The 22,241-nt window shown below is 38.8% G+C and overlaps 1 protein-coding gene across 2 annotated transcripts in view; it reads right to left on the bottom strand.

The window, feature by feature from the left end:
- The window catches only part of FNIP1 (folliculin interacting protein 1), a 155,056-nt gene that overhangs the window by 20,544 nt on the left and 112,271 nt on the right, over positions 1–22,241 (bottom strand). The window contains exons 11-14 of one of the 2 annotated variants that reach the window (XM_023196726.2): positions 17,844–17,990; positions 16,188–16,357; positions 9,995–11,414; positions 8,946–9,114 (exon numbers count right to left, since the gene is read on the bottom strand). In XM_023196726.2, the coding sequence (XP_023052494.1) occupies positions 8,946–9,114; positions 9,995–11,414; positions 16,188–16,357; positions 17,844–17,990 (1,906 nt within the window). The remainder of the gene's footprint in view (positions 1–8,945; positions 9,115–9,994; positions 11,415–16,187; positions 16,358–17,843; positions 17,991–22,241) is intronic. The other variant, XM_023196727.3, reaches the window with a different exon arrangement.

Genomic DNA, 22,241 nt, shown 5'->3' with positions numbered 1-22,241 from the left:
TGCTGGGAGTTTGAGATGAGTTAGCGCATTCTTCATCCCAAATGTGTCAAGCCCTTGGGTGAGTTTTGTCTGAAAAGGTCCCATCTCTATAGGGCTTTTGTCATCTTTTGCTATCTTAAGCCCATTTCTGAGAGTGAATTCTTGGGGATCATGGAGATGCCTCTTCTACCCTAGATACCTTTTGCTTCTAATGTAAAAAGAAAGGAAAAAAAAAAAAAACTGGAAAATTACCATCTAGACTTTAATAGGTTTCTTAGATTGAGTCACTATTGGAACTGATTACCTCAATGAAAGAAAAAGGTTAAATTAAAAGAAGGATGCATAATAATGACATGGTTAGTCTTAGAAAATTCTCTCGAGCAGTTAAAATCCTTTGCAAGCTTGAAAATGCTCTAGACTCCTTCTGAGAAAGACAACAGCAGTCACCTTGTACTGCAGTCAGTTGCAAAGGCTTTGCCCTCCCACAGTGGTGGGTGGCTTGGGTTCAATTCTAGGCTTTGGGAGCAAGTCCTTTTTGGTTTAATACTTGTGGAACTTTTGCCATTTATTGATTCTTTTCCCTTCCATGCACAGCTTCTCATTTCTTATCTTGAATTTTTTCTCTGAACTACACCTTTGGAGATATTCTAGATTTTTTTTTTTTTTTTTTTTTGAGATGGAGTCTCGCTCTATCACCCAGGCTGGAGTGCAGTGGCACAATCCTGGCTCACTGCAACCTTGGCCTCCCGGGTTCAAGCAGTTCTCCTGCCTCAGCCTCCCGAGTAGCGGGATTACAGGTGTATGCCACTGCACCTCACGGCTAATTTTTGTATTTTCAGTGGAGACAGGGTTTTGCCATGTTGGTAAGGCTGGTCTTGAACTCCTGACCTCAAGTGATCCACCTGCCTTGGCCTCCTAAAGTGCTGGGATTACAGGTGTGAGCCACCGCAGCTGACCTGGGGGATGTTCTAGATCTTATAAATCGTTTACCATCTCTTTGGAGACACCTCCTGCATCCCTGTTTAAGTCATCCCCTTAGTTAAGGCTTATTAATTTCACATAGAAGGTTACCTCTAGTAAAAGGATTCAAAAGTCGGAGTTTGTCCTCACTGAAATCTGGTAATAAAAGATTTTAAAAGAACTTTTCTCTTTAGAGCTCCATAGTTAGAAATCGACTTAATTAAAGCTGATATTTGGGCTACATGTATAGATGTTGTTTGAAAGCTCCAGCCTTCCCTCCAAAAACTTCTCAGTCAATGGAATTTTGTCTTGATTCTCTGTTTCTGTGTATTTATATGTGTTGAGTGTGTGATGTTTATATACAGAGCTCCAGTTAATTGGCTTAAAGAAAAACAAGCACTTGAATCAAACATTGTCAGAAAAATGGAAACTTTAATGCCTGTAAGTCTCATGATTCTAATAATCTTTTTGTAAATAAAAAAGACAGAAGATTATTGGTAAAGTAAAATGAAAATGTCTTCAAAGTTTATATATTTAGTCTACATTTGGCAGGTCAAACACTGTTTGCTCGATGTTTTAAGGTGATAAACTGCTTCTGTGACTTTTACTAATTGTTTGTCTGTTCTACAGCCAACAGATTCTAGGTAAGGCCTGGAGACATATGGAGTTAGGCAGGTCCCCTGGCTAGACTGGGAAAAGTCATGGGTTCTGCAATATTATACATGGCTAAAATTGCTTGTTTACCAGGTTTCTCACCAAAAATAAAATTTGCTAAAAGTTAACAGTGCAGCATGCACTTGAGACTACTAGAAAAACAGTTTTATATGCAAGATATAGAAGGAAAAAAGAATGTGGTTTGGTGGGAGGCTATAAGAAGGCATGGGAATATGGTTTTTGTTAAAGGAAATGAAATTTTGTCTAGCTCAGAGGGTTTTAACAATTGTCTTAACCTAAAAGAGTAATGGGACAAAACTGAAGGTTTAAGCAAGGTGTAAAGGGTTTGTGAAGGGTTGATCTTATAAAGGAAGTTCTGTAGGTATAGGCAAGTTTGCTAAGATTTGAAGGGGATTATTTAATTTTTCTGTATGTTGAACACTAAAATAAGAGCACACTAATGCAGGGCCAAAATCTGGGCTCATGTGTCTGAATAACATGGTTTTCTTACTGAATTGATCTACTGCTTAATAGAAAATTGTAAAAGATTTAAAAAGGTTTATTAAAATTTTACCTTATGGTTAAACTAATTAAGATTGAATAGATTTGTTTATAAGGCCTTATTAAGAATTAGGTTTAACGTTACTAATACACTAATGCAAAGGTGAAACTTGGCTTTCTCTTTAGAACAAGATTTTTGGAAGGCCGAGGTGGGAGGATCACTTGAGGGTCCAGAGTTCGAGACAAGCCTGGATAATACAGCACAACCCCGTCTTCACAAAAAGTAAACACGTTAGCCGGGCATGCTGGCATATGCCTACAATCCCAGCTACTGGGGAAGCTGAGGTACGAGGATTGCTTGAGCCCAGGAGTTCAAGGCTCCAGTAAGCCATGTTTGTGCCACTGTACTCTAGCCTTGATGACAGAGCAAGACCCTGTCTCAAAAAAATAAACAAAAAACAAAAAGCAAAAAATAGCAATAGGAGAATGGTGAGAAACAGAAACTATGACAAAACCATGCAATAATCCATATACATTAAAAACAATGTTTACACACTATGTTAATATGGGGAAATATTCTTTTTTTTTTTTTTTTTTTTGAGACGGAGTTTCACTCTGTGGCCCAGGCTGGAGTGCAGTGGCCGGATCTCAGCTCACTGCAAGCTCCGCCTCCCGGGTTTACGCCATTCTCCTGCCTCAACCTCCCGAGTAGCTGGGACTACAGGCGCCTGCCACCTCGCCCGGCTAGTTTTTTGTATTTTTTAGTAGAGACGGGGTTTCACCGGGTTAGCCAGGATGGTCTCGATCTCCTGACCTCGTGATCCGCCCGTCTCGGCCTCCCAAAGTGCTGGGATTACAGGCTTGAGCCACCGCGCCCGGCCGGAAATATTCTTATATTAACTGTTATGTGACAGAAGCAGAATTTAAAACATAATATAAAATCATATAGAGTATAAAAATATAGGTATATATAAATATATACACACACATATTTTACATATAAGGACTCAACTATATAAAAATATGTACTGTATAAATACACAGATATACACAAGCATATCTTTTATATATAAGGCTTCAGACATACATATGATACATAAATACACATACACACAGAATAATAATCATAACAAGAAGATGCAAAGCACAGTGTGACTAATATAACCACACAGTATAAGTCTGATATACAAACATCAGTATTACTTTCATTATAGCCAAAGAAACTGAGGCTTTCCTAGAGTAAATATTCTGTCTTATGGTACACCATTAGTAAGTGGCCAATTCTGGGTTTTATGAGAAGCCACAATGCTGCCTAATCCCTGGAGGAAGTTTCTCTATTAAGAATAGCTGATGGTAGAGTTAGGAAAATTTGTGTTTGGCTTTCTTTACATTTCAACATTTTGTATAATAAATATATATTAAGAAAAATGTTACTTTCTTAAAAAGTGGGGAGACAAAGAAAAGACACTCTCCTCTTATAATTCAGAAAAATAGGACTATATATTTTTTAAAAAAAATATCACTTCCATTACTTATATATTAACAGGATCCTGTATGTTTTTGCATGTAATCACATATTTTCATGTTAAATATGATAAACTTTAAGTATGCAAGGATTAAAAAAAATATATATATATATATTTGTGTGTGTGTGTGTGTGTGTGTGTGTGTTTTGAAACAGTCTCGCACTGTTGCCTGGGCTGGAGTGCAATGGTACAATCTCGGCTCACTGAGACCTCTGCCTCCCAGGTTCAAGCGATTCTCCTGCCTCAGCCTCCCAAGTAGCTGGGACTACAGATACCCACTACCACACCCAGCTAATTTTTTGTATTTTTAGTAGAGACGGGGTTTTACTATGTTGGCCAGACTGGTCTTGAACTCCTGACCTTATGATCTGCCCACCTTGGCCTCCCAAAGTGCTGGGATTACAGGTGTGAGCCACCGCACCCAGCCTAAAATAATTTTTTTTTTTTTTTGAGACGGAGTCTTGCTCTGTCGCCCAGGCTGGAGTACAGTGGCGTGATCTCAGCTCGCTGCAAGCTGAGATCACGCCATTCTCCTGCCTCAGCCTCCTGAATAGCTGGGACTACAGGCATCCACCACCACGCCCGGCTAATTTTTTGTATTTTTAGTAAAGAGGGGGGGTTTCACCATGTTAGCCAGGATGGTCTCGATCTCCTGACCTCGTGATCCGCCTGCCGCGGCCTCCCAAAGTGCTGAGATTACAGCCGTGAGCCACTGCGCCCGACCAAATAATTTTTTTAGAAATCCTATACATGCTTTGGAAAAATGATTGATAAAAAATTCAACAACCTGTCAGTGCTGAGATTGAAGGTATTTTATTTTTCTTTTTGTCAAATTTTTCTGTAATAGTGCTTTGATAGTATACTTACATGACTAAATGACAATGTGAGAGGGAAAGACTAGAAACCCAATTACTAAAACAGAGGGGGAAAGACAAATAGCTCCTTTCTTTTTACCACAGTGGAAGGAACCTAAGAGCAACAGACCTCAGACCGCTAATATAAAAGTGTTATAAACTTTGTAATGGTGATTTTGCTATTTGTATTACTCTTTGTTCATCTGTTTTAGTAACAGTATGGCATAGCAGCTTAAGAATAGGCAGATAATGACTGAATTCTACTTTTGCCACTCCCTATCTACGTAACTTAAAAACTTCTCTGAGCCATATGTGAAACACAAAGACAACAATAATAAGTACCTCAAAGGATTATTATAAGATTAAGTACATTTAAGTGCCTGGGATACAGTATGGAAACAATAAAAACTAAATACTATTATTATTCATCCTATAATAGCAGGTAGAAACCCTTAAAATCAAAATGTTGTCTTTATCTTCATTAGGAAGTAGCAATGCTTTCCAATGCCAGGCTTTCACAGAGAAAGTCAAAAGACACTGTGTTTGGTGATGGGTATACATGAAAGAAGAAAAGAGACTAAGCAAATAGGATCAAACATAAAAAAAGACAAGAATGCATTAGAAGACACAGAGTGCATTAGAAGAACTCATATATAATTCCTTAACCAAGTAATTCAACAAATAGTAGGCACTATATCAGGCATTGGGAGGAAAGCACTGAAAAAACTAGAAACGGTTCCTTTACCCTGAAGGGCATCCATTACCACCAACTGATAAAAATTCTGTCCCTTGAAGCAACAATACATTCAAGTATCTTCCTCAGACACTACTTTTGTTATGTTTTATACTACATTTATTCATACACTTGGCCTTATTTCCTCTGCTGCTAAGTTAAAAACTTTAAGTCAGAAACTTTTTCTTTTTCATACATGTATCCCTTGGAGTACTGGCACTATATTCAGAACACAGTAGGTCAATAAATACTTATTTGACTGGTATTCAAAAGCTGAGCAAACTAGCCTTTAAATATGAAGAGCACAACTTCTGATAAGTTCTTTTCACAAATTGTTTTTATCTATAATTGCCATAATTTCTCTACTATCCAATAAAACACCAAACTTTACAACTTAGGTAACTTTCTACAGACACAAAAGGTTTAAACCTTATTGGCTAACAACTGACTGACTGTTGCTCACTGAGCCACACTTTCTCATCCATCATTTCCCACTTGGCTTTCTTCATTTCTGTTTTCTGTTTTTTTTTTTTGAGACGGAGTCTCACTGTGTCGCCCAGGCTGGAGTGCAGTGGCCAGATCTCGGCTCGCTGCAAACTCCGCCTCCTGGGTTCACGCCATTCTCCTGCCTCAGCCTCCCAAGTAGCTGGGACTACAGGCGCCCACCACCTCGTCCGGCTAGTTTTTTTGTATTTTTTAGTAGAGATGGGGTTTCATTGTGTTAGCCAGGATGGTCTCAATCTCCTGACCTCGTGATCCGCCTGTCTCAGCCTCCCAAAGTGCTGGGATTACAGGATTGAGCCACCGCGCCTGGCCTCTGTTTTCTTTTCTTCTTCTTTTTTTTTTTTTTTGAGATGGTTGTCTTGCTGTGTTGCCCAGGCTGCAGTGTAGTGGCACAAACTTGGCTCACTGCAACCTCCACCTCCTGGATTCAAGTGATTCTCCTGCATAAGCCTCCCAAGCAGCTGGGATTACAGGCACACGCTGCCATACCCAGCTAATTTTTGTATTTTTGTAGAGGCAGGGTTTCATCATGTTGGCCAGGCTGCTCACAAACTCCTGACCTCAAGTAATCCACCCACCTCGGCCTCCCAAATTGCTGGGATTATAGGCGTGAGTCACCATGCCGGGCCTCTCCATTTCTTTATTAACTTTTTTAATTGAGAGGTGGCCAGATTTTGTTATTAAAGTGATACGTACAATTGAAGGGAGAAATAGAAAATTCAACAAAACAAATAGCTGAAGACTTCAGTACTTCATTCTCAATTGATGGCAGAACCAAACCAAAAATCAGCAAGGGCATAAAATACTTAATTAAGACTATTATCTAATGGTTATCTAACTTGACCTGATAGCTACAGAACATCTCAACAAGAGCAAAATATATATTCTTTTCAAGTGCCATAAAACAAGTCTCAATAAATTTACCAGGGGTGAACAAAGTAGGTTCTCCAACCATAATGGAATTAAATTAGAAACCAACAAAACAATTTTTGAGAATTCCATAAATATTTGTAAATTAAACAGTATACTTCTAAATAACTCATAAGCAAAGAAGTTACATGCAAAATTTAAAAACATTTTGAAATGAATGAAACTGAAAATACAACAGATCAAAATTTGTCAGATCTGGCCAGCTGCAGTGGCTCACACCTGTAATCCCAGCACTTTGGGAAGCCGAGGCAGGTGGATCACCTGAGGTCAGGAGTTCCAGACCAAACTGGCCAACACGGTGAAAACCCATCTCTACTAAAAACACAAAAATTAGCCAGGTGTGGTGGTGGGCGCCTGTAATCCCAGCTACTTGAGAGGCTGAGGCAGGAGAATCGCTTGAACCTGGGAGGCAGAAGTTACAGTGAGCTGAGATGGCACCACTGTACTCCAGCCTGGATGACAGAGCGAGACCCTGTCTCAAGCAAAAAAAAAAAAAAAAAAAAAAAAAAGAATTAACAGAAAATACTTTAGGATTTGGGGGCTGAAAGGTCTCTGTCTCAATGACTCAACTCTGCTTTTAGGCATGAACATAGCCAGAGAGTATATAAATGAATGACTGTGGCTGTGTTCTAATAAAACTTTATCTATAAAAAGCAGAACCATTTGGCCCACTGTCCATAGCTTGCTAATCCTTGATGCATATGGGCAAAAAATATATACAATTTAAATGAAACCACGAATGAACTTCTCTTTGGAGAAACCCTCACCATTTGAAAAACAAACAAACAAACAAACAAAAACACACATTCCAAAATTCAGGAACAAAAGCGGGGACATTACTAGCGACCTTATAAAAACTAAAAGGATTATAAGTGTATACCATAAACAACTTTATTCTAATAAATTAGGCCACTTAAATGAAACTAATAAATTCCTAACAGACAAAAATTCCTAACAGACCAAAATTGGCTCAGAAAGAAATAGAAAATCTAAATATACAAAAGGTGAATAAATTAAATTAGCATTTAAAATATTCTTATTCTTAAAAGCCTGGATGCAGATGGTTTCACTAGTGAATTCTACCAAATGTTTAGAGAAAAAAAAATAGTACTAATCTTCTAGAAACTCTTCCAGAAAACAGAGAAGGACATACTTCCCAGCACTCTGTATAAGGCCAGTATTACCCTGATTATCAGAGCTAGACGAAGACATCACAAGAAAACTAAAAAGCAGTATTTCTCACGAATATAGACTCCAATATCTACAGCAAAATATTGGTAAATCAAGTCCAGCAACATATAAAAAAATTATATACCATGATAGAGTGGGGATTGCTTCCTAAGAATACAATGGTTGGTTTAACATCTAAAAATTAATTAATGAAATCCATGACATTAAGAGTTTAAAGATGAAAAACAATATGACAATACTATCTCAGTAGACATTGAGAAAAAGCATATGACAAAATCCCACACTCATTCATGATTAAAGGATGGACAAAAAACACCAAACCGTCTAAAAACTAGGAATAAAAGGGAACTGCCTGTCTCTAAAAGAAGCATTCGGTTAAACAAAGTAAAAATAAAAAGGCAACTTCTTCCATCTAATAAAGGGCATCACAAGAACCTTACAGCTAACATCATACTTAGTCATGAAAGATGCAATGTCTTTCCCCTAAGATCAGGAATAAGGCAATGATGTCCATGGTCACCACTTCCATGCAACATTGTATTGAAAATTCTAACCAGTACAATGAGTCAAAAAAAAAAAAAAAAAAAAAGTTGGGGGCAGCAGGGACAAAAGTCATCCAGATTGTTAAGAAAGATTTAAAACTATCTATTCACTGATAACATGAGCCTGTGTGTAGAAACCTTAGGCAACCTATACAGAAAAATGAATAGGCTAGTAAGAGTTTCAGAAAGACCACAGGATATAAGATCAATACACAAAAGCCAATCCCACTTCTATATGTAAGCAATGAGTAATCTGAAAAGGAAATTAAGAAAGTAATTCCAAACTTAAGCACTTGCAAATTTTTGATACTGTAAATAACCTAGTTGATGGACATCCATGAATACATACAGTAATTTCTGTATTTCAGATATCCATGTGGATAGATTTCTGGAACTTTATTTGCTTTCACAGTGACAGATACAAAGATACGGGCACTGAATATAAAGTGATGGTTTCAGAGAACAATGCTTGTGTTGTAAAAAGTATGATCAAAAATGTAAGGCAATTTTGGGTTCTGTCGGTTAACAGAGTTTCTTCTAAATAAACTCAAAAACAGTGAAGGTCACTCACCTGCACAGCATGAGATAAATCTGATGTCAGACACTGACGGAACCTCTCATCACTCCCAATTCCTTGAAGAACAAAGTCAGGCACATAAGATGAGCAGTAACCACCCAGCAAGGACCTCCCAAAGTTGGCAATGTTGGGCTGAACAGCACTCACTTCGATTAATTTTGACCTGGAAGAAAAATGCCCCCAAAAGACATCTAATTAGTAATAAATATATTTAACCAGTAAAAAAAAAAAAAAAAAAAATCAATTCTACTAGTCCATATTTAACACTAGTCTGTATTAAAATCAACTGTAAATTCATCCTTATATAATGGTAATAATCATAAAAATTAAGAGTAAAATGGTAATAATAGTAAAAATCAAGAGTAAAATCATTCTTATTTAAAAACTGGCTCAAGTGCTCTATCAGAAAATAAAATACTCCTTCTTATTCAGAGAAGGTCTGATGAGCAACTGCGTAATGAAGTGAGGATCAATCTTCTCCAACAGACTTTAAGAGAACTGTACTTTGTGTTTGTAGCACATTCTTAATACAACCAGATTATGAAAACAATCATCTAAAACAAAACAATTAAATGCCTCACAAGTCCAAAGCTGGGTATGTAACGTTTCTCAAGCATGAATCTTCTCCTTGCATACTTGACCCAAAGTATACGTTCTCTGTTTTCCTTTTAGTCTTGGCCAAATCTATTTCTAACAGCCATTCTAACATCTCAGGGATTAGTACTCCCTAACTGCCAGGCTCAGCATGTCCTTTTTTGGGGCAGAAGTCACTCCTAAATGGTTTGAAACCTTCTAAGCAATAAGAAATCTTATACTTATCAACCAGATCCTTTAACTTTTCTCTGAGTTCTTCATAAAACCTTTCCGGGGTATTTCTGGGGCTTAGCCTTTACTCCTTCTTATGAGTTACGAGAATATGAAAATAAGAGAGAGCTATCCAGGACAATGATCTCTTCTTTTATACTAACCTTCAGAGACCAGCTAAAGAAAAGAATGGTACATATTTATATAGGGCCCATTATAGGTGAAAACTTCCTACTTACCCAGGAAAAGGTATCTCATCCTCTTCTGCCCAATCTTCTTGCTCTCCTCCATAATAACTGCTAACTTGTCTAGTCATATCATGACCTGTATCTTCACTTTCACTATCCCCAAGGGCACTATCTGAACTTTCATTTCTTGGAATGTCCCATTCAGTTCCTATAGCAATTTTTTTATCTGAACTCTCTTTATCCCCATGGGGGACAAGAATGGAGAGTGTATCTCTTTGGTCCTGCTGAGGAAAGCAGGTTTTACATGAATCTTGGGGAACTGTTTCTATACATTTACAAAATTCATTGTTCTGTTTGTTATTTTTTGCACACAATATTTTTGAAAACTCTAACATACAGCAATGGTCTTTACTATCTGCACTTGTTTTAACTGGAACATCATCAATAGTCCTGGTTTCAATTGAATCATCATTAAAATATTCGTCAAATAAGCTCATGCTTTCTGGGTCTGAATGATTCCAACAGGGAAGTTCACAGGGCTCTTCAGAAACCATCTTCTGTATATTAGACTCTCCAGATTGGTCCTTAGTTGTTTGTTTAGTTTCTTGATGCTGATCAACAGCTCCTCTTTCTGCTTTCAACGGTTTGGTGTGATGTCTGGTAATCTGATCTACCACTGCCTGACTTCGAAGCTCAGTATCTGAATCAGGTGACATAGAATCCCCAATCAGGAAAGTAACCTTTGTCTGGGCAGCCTCACAAGAAAATGAAGCAGGCACAATCTTATCTGGAGGTTTTTTCTCCACAACCATTCCTGTGGATCTCATTGCTTTGCCTGTGTGACTGTCTGAATCCAGCAACTTCTCACTCTGCCATGTTTCCTCTGTTGGCTCTAAGCCTGACTCTGACAATGCACATTTGTCTACTGGAACAGATCCTGTGCAAACAACCGTCTCTAACTTGGCGTCAAGGGAAGTTCTTAATTTATCTCTGTACTGTTTAACATCAACAGCATTTTCTTCTTGGCAGTCAGAAGGAGAAATCATCCGGCACTCATCTGAAATTCCTAGCAGCTCCTTAGAGCTGTTTTGAGCATCTTCTCTCTCTTGTTGTGAAATGTTCTCTACATTTTGCCCAAGGAGTGGATGACTGCAATATTTACAGTTACAACTGGGAGTTCTTATTTCTTCTGACTCTTTAAAGAGCAAACTGCTTTTGTTTCTATGCATTGTGACAAGGACATACTCCGATTCTTCTATTTCACCTTTCTCTAAAGTGGTAGTAATTACTGTGCCTGGCATAACAATGGCTTCATCTTCTCCATTTTCCAAAAGATGCGTTTCTTGAAGTTCAGAGCATCTTATAAAATAAGTAAGAAAATAAAGTAGCCTCTGGACCATGTCTTGTCGTTTGCCAACTACCACAGTCCTTGCTAACCGTACAGGAGAGCCAATAGCGCCATACAAGTCTCCTGTAACGGAAAAATCAGTTATTGGACACATCCTTTACTGACACAGCTAAGTAAGCTATTTTTAATGATCAGAAACCTAATCTTACTGTATGAGTAATAGTTTAGGTTTCACTTTTTTTTTTTTTTTTTTTTTTTTGAGACAGGGTCTCACACTGTAATCCTGGCTGGAGTACAGTGGTACAATCATGGTTCACTGCAGCCTCAGCCTCCTAGGCTCAGGTGATTCTCCTACCTCAGCCTCCTGAGTAGCTGGGACTATAGGTATGTGCCACCATGCATGGCTAATTATCTGTATCTTTTTTTGTAGAGACAGAGTTTTGCCATGTTTCCTAGGCTGGTCTTGAGTTCCTGGGCTCAAGCAATCCACTGGCCTTGACCTCCCACAGTGCTGGGATTACAGGCATGAGCCACCATGCCTGGCCTCACTCTTAGTTCTTTAACAGATGAGTGACTATTCAAGGGAGGAAGATGAGATGAATAATTTTAACCAAAGAGAAAGGTGAATTTAAGGGTTTTCTGGTTTCCTCGTTAAACAAATGCTATGGTTCAGAAACCTCAAGCAAAGAGTCAGTTCTGAAACTCACATATCCCAAGAATATTCTTTAACCCAGGCTTCATGAAGAGCATTTTTACCTGGTTAGAGAAGTACTGCCTGAAGTACTATGTACACAAGGACTCTGTAGCTGTGTCCAATCAAGAAAAGACAAAGCACAGTATCTGCTGGCTTGCAAGGACAGAAAAGGAGTAGCGGTAAAATGGAGCAAAGCTAGAGTAGTCACACCACACACTTAACCATTCCTGATTTAAATCATATCTCTGGGGCCGGGCACGGTGGCTCACGCTTGTAATTCCAGCACTCTGGGAGGCCGAGATGGGTGGATCACTTGATATCAGGAGTTCAAGACCAGCCTGGCCAACATGGTAAAACCCTGTACTTACTAAAACTACAAAAATTAGCCAGGTGTTGTGGTGGATGCCTGTAGTCCCACCTACTCGGGAGGCTAAGGCTGGAGAATTGCTTGAACCCAGGAGGCAGAGGGTGCACTGAGCTGAGATGACACCATTGCAATCCAGCCTGGGCGACAAGAGTGAGACTCCGTCTCAAAAAGAAAAAGGAAAAAAAGAAATAAAACTAAAAAGTAAGTCATATCTCCAAACTTTAACTGTTGTTCCCCTAGCCAGCACCCCATCCCACCAGCTCCCATGTTAGTAAGAGCCTATTTTCCCCTTCCATTCCCTAGAGGGTTGGGTACTCAGGATAGGCCAGAAAGGGCAGGAAGAGAGAGACTCATCCTTACTAAAAGAAAAAGAAAGGGCAACAAGTTTAGCCATGCAATTCACTTTCACTTTTGAATCCATTCTAAACATGACTAGCGATTGTGTTAAAAGCAGGGGAAGTGAGGGGGTCAGGACTAGAAATTATTTCTATATTTATGTTATACTTCAAATTAAACCAGTAATTTCAGTGCCAAAACTATGGAGAATAGGGCTGGGCATGGTGGCTTATGCATGTAATCCCAGCATTTTGGGAGGTGGAAGCAGGCTGATCACTCGAGCCCAGCAGTTTAAGACCAGTCTGGGCAACATGGCAAAACCCTCGTCTCTACAAAAAAAATACAGAAAATTAACTGGGCATGGTGGTGTGCACCTGTAATCCCAGCTACCTGAGAGGAAAAGGTGGAAGAATCACCTGAGCCCAGGAAGTTGAGGCTGCAGTGAACTGTGATCGCACCACCGCACTCCAGCCTGTGCGATACAGTGAGACCCTGTCTCAAGAAAGAAAGAAAGAAAAAAAAAAAAAAAAAGGAGAATACAAAGCCACTAATTTCAACTTAATTTTTGCAAGTTGTCAGTATATACATTTAAAATCCTCTATTTTTACTTTACAAAGCCCTCACACTTTTTTAAGGAACAAATATAAATAGGTCTCAAATAAATACATGCTATAGGTACTATTATTATAAATTTTCTCCTCTGGCTAACACACTGGCTCAAATATCACCATGCCAGTGTTCTAAACTGCTCCCATGATCCCCACGAATTACCAAGTAAGTTGAAATTACTTTGGTACGGCAAGTGAGTCTTTCATGATTCCCATTTTACTTTTCCAGCTTTATCTTCTTATACTTATCCTCCTTCTTGGCAGTCAGAAGAAGAAATCATCTGTATTCACGCAAAGACCCAGTTAAACTGGACCACTGAATATGCTCTGCACTTTTAACACCTAGACTCTTTACTCATGTGATGTCCTGTCCCTTTCCTCAATATCTCTGCCAGTCCATAGCTTCCCACCTAAGCATCCTCACTTGGGCAAAAGTAGGCTCCCCTGTTCAACTCCTACTAAACTTTTCATTTCTCTTATAGTTCCTCCTTGAATTATTATTGTTGTCTGCATATATATTACCTACAGTCGTAGACTGTTGACTTCTTGAGGGCAATTTCCAAATCATTCATCTTTATAGCCTCTGTGCTTTTTGTACAGAGCCTTAGACAGTCAACAAATGACTGCAGAATTAAAAAAGGATTTAAATGTCCCAATTTAAAAAATACTACTAATAAGTTGATTTTTAAAAAGTCAATGCAATGGAATACTACTCAGCATTAAAAAGGAATAAACTATTAATACACACAAAATAGGTGAATCTGAATTATACTGAATGAAAGAGATCAAAGTGTATACTGCATGATTCCACTCATATAAAACTCTAGAAAATGCAAGTAATCTATCATGACAGAAAGTAAGCCAGTGGCTGTGTAGGGATGGTGGAAGAGGAACAGAGAAACTAGGGAGAAGGAGAGAGGGAGGAAGAAGAAGAGATTACAAAAAGGCATAAGGAAACTTTTGGAAGTGATGCAATATGATTTATGTTTTGATTGTGGTCATGGTTTCAGAGGCATATATGCAAAACTTATCAAATTGCTTGTTTTTTTTTTTTTTTTGAGACAGATTCTCGTTCTGTTGCCCAGGCTGTGGTGCAGTGGCATGATCTCGGCTCACTACAACCTCTGCCTCCGGGTTCAAGGGATTCTCCTGTCTCAGCCTCCTAAGTGGCTGGGATTATAGGCACCCGCCACCATGCCCAGCTAATTTGTTTTTGGTTTTTTTTTTTTTTTTTTTTGAGATGGAGTCTTGCACTGTTGCCCAGGCTAGAGTGCAGTGGCGCAATCCCAGCTCACTGCAAGCTTCGCCTCCTGGATTCACGCCATTCTCCTGCCTCAGCCTCTCAAGTAGCTGGGACTATAGGCGCCCGCCACCATGCCCAGCTAATTTTTTGTACTTTTAATAGAGATGAGGTTTCACCGTGTTAGCCAGGATGGTCTCAATCTCCTGACCTTGTGATCCACCCGCCTCAGCCTCCCAAAGTGCTGGGATTATAGGCGTGAGCCACTGCACTGGCCATTGTTTTGTATTTTTAGTAGAGGCACGGTTTCACCATGTTGGCCAGGCTGGTTTCGAATTCCTGACCTCAAGTAATCCACCCACCTCACCCTCCCAAAGTGCTAGAATTACAGGCATGAGCCACCACACCCAGCCCAAATTGTGTACTTTAAATATGTGTTTGGCCAGGTGTGGTGGCTCACGTCTGTAATCCCAGCACCTTGGGAGGCCAACGTGAGCAGATTGCTTGAGTCCAAGAGTTTGAGAGCAGCCTGGGGAACATGGCAAAAACTCATCTCTACAACAAATACAAAAACTAGCCTGGTGTGGTAGTATGCACCTGTAGTCCCAGCAACTTGGGTGACTAAGGTAGGGGGATCATTTGATCCCAGGGAGATTGGAGCTACAGTGAGCCATGATCATGCCACTGTACTCCAGCCTGGGCAAAAGAGTGAGACTCCATTAAAAAAATGCATTTACTGTATGTCAATTATAACTCAGTAAAATGCAAGGGAATGGGGGAAGGAGCAAGGGAGAAAGCCAATAGGGAAGGAGGTTGGTTATATGAACTGATAAGCCATATGACAATCTACCTGGCAAGGTCAATCACCAGAGCAACCTAAGGAAAGTTACTACCCAATCACCAAAATGTTCTCATCTTACTCTTCCCCCATCATCTAACAGCAATAGAGTAGGAGCAGAAATAATTAGCAGCTACGTTTACCAGACGGCCTTAATCATTTTACATGTATTATCTCATTTAATTTTTACAACTTTTAAAGTATGTATCATCTATTATTATTCCCACTTTATGAAAAAGGAAACTGTGATTCAAATGTGGTGGGCCTGACTCCACAACCTGTGTCTTTAGCACCTTGCTATGATCCCTCCCTATTGCCTATGAACTTATCAACCACTTACTCTCCCCTGTTCCCCAACTTGTTTAGTGGTGTTTAACACTGAGGGAAACATTTTCCAAAATGACTCAGCAAGTGAACAAAAGTGGATCAACAGAAACCTCAGTGAAATGCTTCCCTCCTAACCAGATTTATTTTAGGTATCACGGGTGACTTTGTTGATTCATTCTTTCTTGCAAAGTACCTAACACAAAGTACAAAATCATAAAACACCCTGAAAATCTGAAGTTACTAGTAAACCAGCTATATTAGCCTGCTCCTCTTGCCATACCTGCAGTTCTTCATCTATAAGGAATGATTTCAGGTCTAAGATGAGGATAGGATAAATTGCCAGACATGAAAGGACAAGCAAAGCAGAGATGCTTTAGAATGCAGGAGGTAAAAGTATTTTATTTATTTTTGGTTTTGCTATAAAAATATTACAGATAGCTACAAAACAAGTTTAATACATACTGTAACAGTTGTCAGATTACATACCCAGTTGTGCCCAAAGTGGGTTATATGGATGAGTCTTTGCCAACATGTCCACACTCTGAGAGGAATGCTTTTCTAAAAATATTTTTATAGGTGGCTGTCCATTTGGCATGACTGTTGGAACCCAGGCAAGATGATTAGTCAGAACTGCAGTAATGAGAGCTGGCAAGAATCTGAAAACAAAATACATCTGATCAGATTCCAATCTGCCTTCATGAAACCTTAGGTAAAATGTAGTGACAAAGTAAGCAAGGAGAGTATATATGTTCATGTGGCCAAATGGCACCAAAAAAAGCAGAGGAGAGAGGAAAGGATGAGTATGTAACACCAGGATTAAAATGAAAGGTAATTGTCTCCAGTTGAGAAGGAGTTAAGAACTACCTGAAATAAAGGTAACATTCAAAAGAGCTACTGCAGATCATAAGTACAAAACAGAAATGCCATTTTACTTCAAAAATTATGGACTCTTTTTCTTTTTTTTTTTTTTTTTGAGATGTAGTCTCGCTCTGTTGCCCAGGCTGGAGTGCAGTGGCGCAATCTTAGCTCACTGCAAGCTCCATCTCCCCAATTCACGCCATTTTCCTGCCTCAGCCTCCCGAGTAGCTGGGACTACAGGCGCCCGCCACCACACCCGGCTAATTTTTTGTATTTTTAGTGGAGATGGGGTTTCATCCTGTTAGCCAGGATGGTCTCAATTTCCTCGGCTTCCCAAAGTGCTGGGATTACAGGTGTGAGCCACCGTGCCAGGCCCATTATGGATTATTTTCAGTGTTTAATCACACAATTCATTACTGAATCAACCAGCAGGTCCTTACATTCCCAAATTACTGAATGGGAAAAAGAGGCGCAGGTCCTTACATTCCCAAATTACTGAATGGGAAAACGAGGCAAAGTATTGAGCAAACTCTATCACCAAAGAGAATAAAAAATCTGAATTACTCATCTGGATTCCAAAGACTTGAACAGTTAAAAGAAAACAGTATGATAAAACATCACACTGAAAATGCATCACTAAAATCCTAGCATTTCCTTACATGTTTTTTTTGGTTTGTTTATTTTTTTGAGACAGAGTCTGGCTCTGCTGCCCAGGCTAGAGTGCAGTGGCGTGATCTCAGCTCACTGCAAGCTCCACCTCCTGGATTCATGCCATTCTCCAGTCTCAGCCTCCCGGGTAACTGGGACTACAGGAGCCCACCACCACGCCTGGCTAATTTTGTTTTTGTATTTTTAGTAGAGATGGGGTTTCACTGTATTAGCCAGGATGGTCTCGATCTCCTGACCGCATGACCCACCCACCTCGGCCTCCCAAAGTGCTGGGATTACAGGTGTGAGCCACCGTGCCAGGCCATCCTTACATGTTTTCTACCTCTTTTCTATGAAATAAAACTATAAATGGATACAACTCACAAAAAAAAGGGCAGCCTCAGATAATTCTATGTCAGGAATTTTAATTACATAATTACAGACATTTTCACTGCTTTTCATTCATAAGGTTCTGTAATACTCTTCCATACCCTATCATTTAATTATTTTTTAGAATTCTGATTATTAATTTTAATAATATAAAATAATTTCAAAGATAATGGATGATTCTTCCACATCTGTAACTGAGTTTGATTACAATATCTAGTTATAATTAATAAATAAATAAATTCATACTGATTTTTGGAAGCATTTTCCATTAGAAAAGTGAACTCCTTCATGAAACGATAGCAAAGGTGGTTCTTTTCTGGAGTCCCCGACATCATTGTAAGCCAGACAGGTTCTCCAATTCGTGGCATCGTGTAAAGATTACAAATTGTTGTTCTAAAAAGAGGAAGACACATTATGAAATGTATAGTTCCCAGAGTTACATACTCTTAACATAATTTTAAGTTTATGTTGCCAGCTTGGGCCTTACACCTAGATTATTAAAACTTTTGAGAAAAGACAATGGACCAAGTCCTTCCTTCCTTATCAACAACACAGTACCATGGGAAATGGTCTCAAAATATGTTAGTTCTGGTGTTGGCGCTCCCCACCAGACTGTGTGCCCCAGAGTAAATTATTTCCCTACTTCAAGCATTTGTTTCCCATACCTGTAAAATGAAAGGATACCATGATAATTTCTAAAGCCCCTTCCAGCTCCATATTTCTAAGGGGTATGCTGTACTTAAATATACTGCAAATAATCAACTACATACACAAAAGGAAAATATTCTAAATGAAGTAACGGCTTATCCATCTACCCACTCAAAACAACAGTTTATCTGCATCGTTTTGTTGCCTATGCTAAGACTCTAGTAATGTTCTTCAGGACAGTGAGAACACTATACATACAAGCTATATTTTATGACTCTCTCAACCTTCTACAGTGTTTCCTTGAATCAACACAAGAAAAGATTATCACACAATTAGCATAGTGCTTTCTTAGCTGTCTCTTGGACTAATTTAGACAGTAGTTAGTCCTGTGACTTCTACTTTCTCCTGAAGGCTTCAAAGCATACTTTCAAGATGTTAATTATTTTCTTTTTACATCATTAACTATTTAACAAAGCCCTATACATTTACTAGACTAAGCAACTCCTGCAAAGCCTGAGGCTTAAGAAACTAGTCAGTCTGGCAGAACATGGTGCCCTACTTTCTACTTTTTAAAACAATGCTGTCTAGTAGAACCTGGCAATGATGGAAACCTGCACTGTCTGAAACAGTGTAGCCACTAGCTGTATGTGGTTACTGAACACATGACATGTGACCAGTATGACTAAGGAAGTGAATTTATTTTAATTAAGTTAAATAGCCACACGTGGCTGACAGCTGAGACTGTATTGTGCAATACTGCTCTCTGAGATTTCCACAAATTCTAATACCAACTTCAGTATAACTGTCTAACACCTAGGAGCCAAAAAAGAGAATAATTATCTTGCCTCTACAAGTTTTCTTGAATTTGAAACAATATAAACATGATGTATTACAATGGATAGAAACAATAAAAACGGGTCACTTTAATGAGCTCTCTGTAGAACATACAATCATTGCTAAGAATTTTAAAATAAATGCAAAGGTATATTATAGAGCAAATATGACTAGAATACAAACTAGGAATATATGAAAATGTTTGTTTTTAAAGCTTATTACAGGTGTCCAGATACAATGGAAAACTAAAGACAAATGTGTAATCCTCTCTTCAGTTTCTGAGGCCCCAAATGAACACCACCTAAAGATTTGAAAACAGATAAACCAGTGCAACAAACAGAATTAGAGAGGAACCGGCTGGGTGCGGTGGCTCACACCTGTAATCCCAGCTCTTTGGGAGACTGAGGCAGGAGGACTGCTTAAGCCCAGAGTTCAAAACCAGCCTGGGGAACATAGCGAGATCCTGTCTCTATTATTTAAAAAATAAATTAATTAATTTAAAAAAATTGCCAAGAAACTATTACTGAACATTAAAATTAGAGATTTCATGAAATTCTGGAAGACAAACATAGGGTGGAATTGTCACTGAAGTAGCAGAGTAGAGGAATTTATAAGGTCATAGTATCACAGAGGGAGACATGGACAAAGGGGAGCTAATTTGCCCCACTAAAGCAAGAAGAGGCTCAAGACTCACAAATTTTTGGGAAAGTCATGACAGGAGCTAAGATACAGTACTGAAAATTGGGAGACTAATTCAAAGTCCCTAAATGGTTGGCAGCTCCCTACCTCCTCTCCACTTCCCCCAAAAATGACTACAGATAGAAGAGAGCAGATATAGCAGTTGAATGGCCCAGAGGAATGACCTTTTCCAAACTCTTCCTGACATTTGTATCTTTCAGAGTATATAATCAGATATAGACTATATCTTGTAGTATTAAATCTTCATGGGATTGGGGGGGGTGGTATGGGAGGAGCAAAGATTAGGGGAAAAATATCTAAATATGCTTCTTCAGGTAATGATAATTAAAAAACGTTGAAAAACACTGCCCTGAGGTGAAGGTCTCCAGTCAAAAGCCTGATTATGCACAGAACTCCTAACCTACAGTTTGTTATCTCATTCTCAACTACAGAGTACAAGCAAAAACACTGATATTTAGAGAAAGCCTCCAAGAAGAGAAAGAAACAAGAACAGAAACACACACACACTCACCCATATAAAATGACTCCAGAGGAAAACAGAAATACTGCAAACAATGGAAGAAAACTTTTAAACAAAACTCTAATGTACATTAAAATTAAAGAATATGGTAGAGAATCTAATTTTCAAAGAAAAGGATTATTCAAAAATAAGAAAGCATCAAAGATTTGCTGAAATGAAAAAAAGCATAGAAGGGACAGAAAAACAAAACATTCACAAAAAGAGAAGGAAAATATGAAAAAAAAGGAACACAGAACAATCCAGGAGTACCAATTTCTAAAAAAAAAATAAAGGATTCCAGAGAGAAAACAGAATGAATTGTAAAAGAAAGTAGAAAAATTACCAGAGCTGAAGAACATGATGGTGCCATAACAATACTGAGACGATAAAGGACCAAGGAACAGGTGTAAACTCATGTATCATGTCAGAAAATAAGTATGATCTAAAACTGATAAATGAGGAAACAGCAACATTATGTATACTTTTTAATAATATGGAGGTAAATAACAAGAAATGACTAATAGTTAAAAAGAGAATGTGTCTGGGAAGAATGGGGTGGGTAGGATAGGATTCATTTGTTTTTAATTATTAGACCTTACAGAAATTTTTGTTTCTTAATCACGTGCATATACTTTTTGATTAAAAGAAACAATGTATAAATAAACAAATACGCTGATCATTTAAGAGTTTTTCATGAGCTTCTTCAACATATTACCGTCTACTGTAAGTCTATGTGTCATGGGACAGAGCCAGATCACAAACACTGGTATTAGTGGTCCACTGAGGGTCTTTGCTTTAGTATTTTAGTATTTTATTTGTTTAAAAGTATTATATATGCTATGGCCTCAGAGTGTTGTCAAAGATAAAGAAGGCAAAGAAATTAATTACACAACAGTGCTTCTCACTATATACAACTCTACATTGTTATCATTAACAATCTAGAAGTAATGCCCAGGTGCGGTGGCTCACGCCTGTAATCCCAGCACTTTGGGAGGTCTAGGTGGGCGGATCACCTGTTCAAGACCAGCCTGGCCAACATGGCAAAACCCCCTGTCTACTAAAAATACAAAAATTAGCTGGGTGTGGTGGTGAGTGCCTGTAATCCCAGCTACTTGGGAGGCTGAGGCACAAGAAACACTTGAACCCGGGAGGCGGAGGTCGCAGTGAGCTGAGATTGCACCACTTCACTTCAGCCTGGGCAACAGAGCAAGACTCCGTCTCAAAAAAAAAAAAAAAATCTAGAAGTAATGGTTTATTCTAGAAATCATTTCTTTCTTCCTCACTAATAATTGTGCCCTATCATTCAATGGTAAGAAAAGCAAATACTTTCAGTAATCTGTCCCCTTATTTTTCCCAGTCTGTGCCCGGACAATGAAAGACTCTTTTGGTTGGGAGGAAACTGTGGGCATGATTTAGTGTTCTTTGATGTGCCTAGGGTCTACGTAAAAATCTAAAGACTTCATCTTTGTTAGGCAGCAATGTTAACTAAACATGCTTCCTGCTTCTCTAGCTTTCACGGTTTCTGTATACATGTAAATAATTTCCTTCCTCTTCTCAACTGCCCATAATTTACTAATCACTTGATCTCAAATAATCATTTAAAGATTACATCATTGTTAATTTTAAATAATCCCTTAATTTAAGAAATACATTTATCTCTGTGTCCTCAGGGGATTGGTTCCAGAATTCCCATGGTTACCAAAATCTGTGGATGCTCAAATCCCTTATGAAATGGCATACTATTTGCATGTAACCCATACACATCCTCCTGTACTTAAAACCATCTCACTTTGGGAGGCCGAGGTGGGCAGATCACAAACAAGGTCAGGAGATTGAGACCATCCTGGCTAACACGGTGAAATCCCGTCCCTACTAAAAATACAAAAAAAAAATTAGCTGGGTGTTGTGGCAGGCGCCTGTAGTCCCAGCTACTTGGGAGGCTGAGGCAGGAGAATGGCGTGAAT

This window comes from Piliocolobus tephrosceles, chromosome 4 (assembly GCF_002776525.5).
Source record: "Piliocolobus tephrosceles isolate RC106 chromosome 4, ASM277652v3, whole genome shotgun sequence".
Lineage (NCBI taxonomy): Eukaryota > Metazoa > Chordata > Mammalia > Primates > Cercopithecidae > Piliocolobus > Piliocolobus tephrosceles.
This window is presented reverse-complemented; position numbering and strand designations above follow the sequence as displayed.